General features: G+C 37.5%; 1 protein-coding gene across 1 annotated transcript in view; it reads left to right on the top strand.

The window, feature by feature from the left end:
* Nucleotides 1-5,022, top strand: part of LOC106874793 (ras-GEF domain-containing family member 1B) — a 171,474-nt gene that overhangs the window by 16,003 nt on the left and 150,449 nt on the right. Inside the window, exon 2 of the mRNA XM_014922647.2 lies at nt 4,874-4,936. Within this exon, the coding sequence (XP_014778133.1) occupies nt 4,874-4,936 (63 nt within the window). The remainder of the gene's footprint in view (nt 1-4,873; nt 4,937-5,022) is intronic.

The raw sequence follows: 5,022 nt of genomic DNA, 5'->3' as shown, positions 1-5,022 counted from the left end.
GTCGCGAAATGCCCAACCTCCCGAGCTCTTTTGCAGGGCTTAGGAAAACTGAAGGACCCCTGCAATAAGTGTGTGAACCTGAGAAGGGAATATGTTGGATAAAATCAAAATTAACTGATCCTCCTGCATTATCAGCAATCCCTCGTGTGTGTGTGTGTGCGTGTGTATGTGTGTGTGCGTGTGTGTGTGTGTGTGCGCGCGCGGTTATGTTAGTGTGACGTGTGCATGTGGGTGTGTATTTGTGTGCGGTTGTGTGGTCGGTTATGTTAGTGTGTGTATATGGGTGTGTGTGTGTGTGGTCGGTTATGCTAGTGCGGTGTGTGAGTGTGTGTGTGTATTTGTGTGTGTTGTTGGTTATGTTAGTATGGAGTGTGTATGTGTATGTGTGTGTGTGTGTGGTCGGTTAAATTAGTATGGTGTGTGTATGTGTATGTTTGTGTGTGTGGTCGGTTATCTTAGCGTGTGTGTGTGTGGTCAGTTGTGTTAGTGTGGTGTGTGTATGTGTGTGTGTTTGTGTGTGTGGTCGGTTATGTTAGTGTGTCTGTTTATGTGTGTGTTTGTGTGTGTGTGTGTGTGTATGTTGAAGTGGTGAGTGTGTCTGTGTGCTTGTGTCCATGTATGTATGTATGTGTGTGTGTGAGACGGGGGATGGGCACAGAACGCTTTAATTTCCTTATTTTTATTGAATAATCAAACGAGAAAAAGAAAAAGAAAAGCAGAAAAAAAAGAAACAAAGAAAATGAAAATAACAAAACACTTCGTCCAAGAACATTGACCAAAAATAGTTCCAGAGAAAACAGTAAGTGAACTACCGCTGCTTTCATCAACCCAAATATAACAACGTAGTGCCTACAATTACAGACATAATGGTAGAAGAGACATGACGTCACAGGACAACTATTTCGGGTAGAAAAAGGAAAACAAAACAAAAAAGGAGATAGAGAGAGAAAGAGAGACAGACAGAGAGAAAGTGAGAGAAGGAGGTAGAGAAGGAGGGAGCTTGAGTGAAGGGAAGACAAAAAGGAAACAATTGTTTTTTGGGTTTTTTTTTTTTTTCCAATGTCATCCTTTTTGATGAAGAAGAAAATAAAGTGAACATCCTGTTTATAAGAAAAGGAAAATAGAAAAAAACTAATAATAATAATAATAATAGTAATAATAATAATGATAAAGAATATTTATTTCTCGAAGCTGCCAACGTCTTTGATTCTTAAAACTACGTCAACGTGAATAAGGAGAGTTCTGACGTAAACGATGTCAGATTTCAATTAATTAATAAGTGGGACAGCTTGGACTCCTTAAAGAGAACCATGTGACATAGAAAATTGGTCTGCAAATGGCACCAGTTGAGATTTCGATAGAGAGAGAGAGAGTGAGAGAGAGGAAGTGTGATTGTGTGATTGTAGTGAAGTCAACAGTAGTCAGTCAGTTAGATTAGACAGTTATGTACCGTTAAATTCTGACATCCCAGTACTGCCGTATAGCAACACAGCGGCCCTAGCTTCGCATTAACTCCAGTTAGACAACGACATAGCTACATTCTTATCCTAGCTACAAACCTACAAACTTTAGCTCCACGTCAACTCTACGATCGTTGCTGAAAAGTTCCTGGCTTTAAGGGTGTCGCGAAAAGCCTGGTTGGAGGCCCAACCTTCCAAGTTCTTTTACTGGACTTTAAAAAACTGAAGGACCGCTGCAATAAGAGTGTGGATCTGAGAGGGGACTATGTTCGTTAAAATCATAATTAATTGATTCTTCTGTATTTTCTATTACCCGAAGTCAGGAACTTTTCAACACCCCCTCTTATACAAGCAATGTTGATTTGATGGAGGGAGTGAGTACAAACATTTAATCATTATAAACAGATTATCTGTGCAGGATGTTGAGCAAGATATTGCGGACTCCTCATTCGTCATTTGCGACAGGAGAGTTCACCATGTGTTTGTACCTCTCGTGCACAAATATGCCTCCAAGAATATTTGACAGAACCAAATATAAGACGTAGCTAGAAATTAAGAGGTGTTGTTTCAGGAAATTGGCCACCCACCCAGCCAAAATATTCTGATCGTCATCAACACTATTGTACAACGTGATTCAGATATTCTTTTCGAATTTAAATTATATATAGAATTAAATTGCTAAAAATACAACGGTAGAAAAGCATATATTTCATATTTCAATTGCGCTCAGCAGCTGTTTCATTAAGATATCTGTTATTAATTCCATAATTACATACTTGTGACACAAATTAATAATAAGGAATGGTTTCCTGATAGACAAAATACGCAATATACGTAATGAATTTAGTAAAGATAGCATCTAATTTAGTTTAAATTAATTATGTATCGCAATTACGTAATTATCGAATAATGATGTTTGTCCTAATGAAACGGCTGTCGAGCGTAAGTAAAGTATAAACTATGTGAAATCTATGAGTTTTGTTTTTATACTAAATATGTCGCTCTCTCTTAAATTGTTTTAGTCGATTACATAGACTAAAACCCTTCCTCGAAATTGTTGGCCTTCTGCCAAACTTGGGAGACCATAAAATAGTTCTTCGATTCGCTTGAAATGAATTATTTTTACAGAAAATCAAACACATGAGAAACATTTGTAGTTGTTGTTGTTGCTATTGTTGTTCTTGTTCTTGTTGTTTTTGGTGCTGCTGTTGTTGTTGTCATTGGTGGTGGTGGTGGTGGTGCTACTGCTGCTGTTGTTGCACTTGTTGTTGTTGTTGTTGTTGCTATAGTTGGAGCTCCTGGGTGCGGCTTTATATATTCCTGCCAGCGAGTGACATTTAGTTTATATGCTTAATCAATATTTCATGTCTTCAGAATCCCTTCAATAAAGATCAATTATTGGGTTTCATTGGCAGGCCTCATAAACGCTAGTACTTAACGCATCAGCGTCCCGATTTCGATCCCATCCCGGGTTTATTAAATCACTAATCCTACAGCTAAAAGCAATGTTCCATCTTTCCCTTTTCTATGGGCGTGCGAAGAAATTTATTTGCGCGCAAATTTTGTGTTCCTTTTCAAAGTATATCCACCTCCATCCAAGTAACCATCTTCAAAAAATAAAATTGGATTTCATCTTGAAAATCTTGTATGCGCATATATATTTTTCCTTTGTCCGCTAGACGTAAAACATATGTGCGCGCGTACAAGCGCACAGCTTCGTAGCAAGCTTGGCTAAAGATGTGAACGTCACATCTCGTTCGTCTTCCAGTGTGTCTAGAAGACTATGTATCAAATTCGTACCTGGTTATCATGATTTATTGAGACAACAATGAGATACTCTTTGGTCAGTGGTTTACCTTTCAGGGTTGATTTTAAAATTACCAATCCAAGACAGTAGATTGGAGGGATTATAAGATGTCTTGTGATATTTGTTTCGACTCTTTGTGTTCTGGGTTCAAATCCTGCCGCGGTCAACTATGATTTTCATCCCGCTGGGGTGGATAAGACAGAGTACCAGTCAGGCATTAGGACCGATAGTGTGGACTCACTTATCACACGTTTCCCTCAAAATTTCTGGGTTTTATGCCTTAATTAGAAAGTATTAAATGTAGCAATTGGAAGAATCGTTAGAGCGTCGGACAAAATGCCTTGTGGTATTTATTCCAGCTCTTCGTGCCCCGAGTTCAAATCCTGCCGAGGTTAACTTTGTCTTGCATCGGTTTCAAATTTTGGCACAGAGCCAACAGTTTTAAGGGGAGAAATGAAAAGCAAAAGTCGACCACGGCGGAATTTGAACTCAGCACGTCGAGATAGACGGACGAAATGCTTAGCAGCATTTTGCCCGTCGTGCTGACGATGCTGCTAGCTCGCAACCTTTCTCGATTTGATAATACCAACTACACTTCGAAATTTCTAGCCTCAAGTCTAAATTAGAAACAATTATTACTAAAATAAAGTACAAAAATAAAGTACAAAAATAAAGTACCTGTTAAGTACCACAGTCATTGACATCGACAAACTCCTCCCTTCTACGCTCTCAGCAAAATTGCTAACCTAATTCCTGATTTAGCAACCATTATTATTCAGATCAAAACAAGAGAAACTATTTCTAAAGCGTTCTCTTGCTTCCAGTTAATAAAAATATTACGAACCGAAACTTCATTACGCCAAAACACCGCGTTATTTTTGTGTTGATATTTTGCATTTGTCTGCAGAAATTACCTTTTATATATATAAATATATATTTAATATTATATCTTTTATTTATATTATTTATTTTTATTTTTTTGGTCTTGTTTGCTTTCTCTCTCTCTCTCTCTCTCTCTTTTTTCTTCTCTCTTTCTCTCTCTTTTTTCTCTCTTTCTCTCTCCCTCTCTCTCTCTCTCTCTCCCTCTCTCTCTCTCTCTCTCTCTCTCTCTCTCTCTCTCTCTCTCTCTCTCTCTCTCTTTCTCTCTTATTCTCTCCTTTCCACATGCATTTAATTCTGTTGCCAACATCAGATAGTTCTCATTCACCATTTAGCCTATTTCCTGCAACACCCAGTTTTGCTATTATTATCATTATTATTATTATTATTATTATTATTATTATTATTGCTCTTGTTGTGTTGCTGTTCAAAATTCAGTTACTATTAATCCTATTTATCTTTTTCTTTTCTTTCTTTTTTGTTTTCTTTCTTCTTTATTTTTTCCTTTCTTTTTTTTTTTTTACCATTTTCCAACGAAATCTCTCACCAGTGACATTCCTAAACAGGAATATTGAAATTGGTTAAGTAATTTTTGCTAGAAATTGTTCTGTCGTCATTGCTATTAGTGTTGTTGTTGTTGTTGTTGATGTTGATGTTGATGTTAATGTAGACATGAGAATATTATTGCAGTTTGCTTGACGCGGAGCTTTCTCTATTTCCTGCACAGACTCCATTCTTCAACACAGCCATGCCAGACAGTCATGAAAGCCAAAGTTTGTCAAACGAAACGGTGAGTCTTTTACCTCTGCAGAAATTTACCTTTCTTTTCTTTCGTTGATAAACAATTTCTCGGTTCATCTCTCTCTCTCTCTCTCT

The sequence above is a fragment of the Octopus bimaculoides genome, chromosome 17, assembly GCF_001194135.2.
Source record: "Octopus bimaculoides isolate UCB-OBI-ISO-001 chromosome 17, ASM119413v2, whole genome shotgun sequence".
In the NCBI taxonomy this organism is placed as follows: Eukaryota; Metazoa; Mollusca; class Cephalopoda; order Octopoda; family Octopodidae; genus Octopus; species Octopus bimaculoides.
Note: the sequence above shows the minus strand (reverse complement) of the source record. Positions and strands in the feature narration are given on the sequence as shown.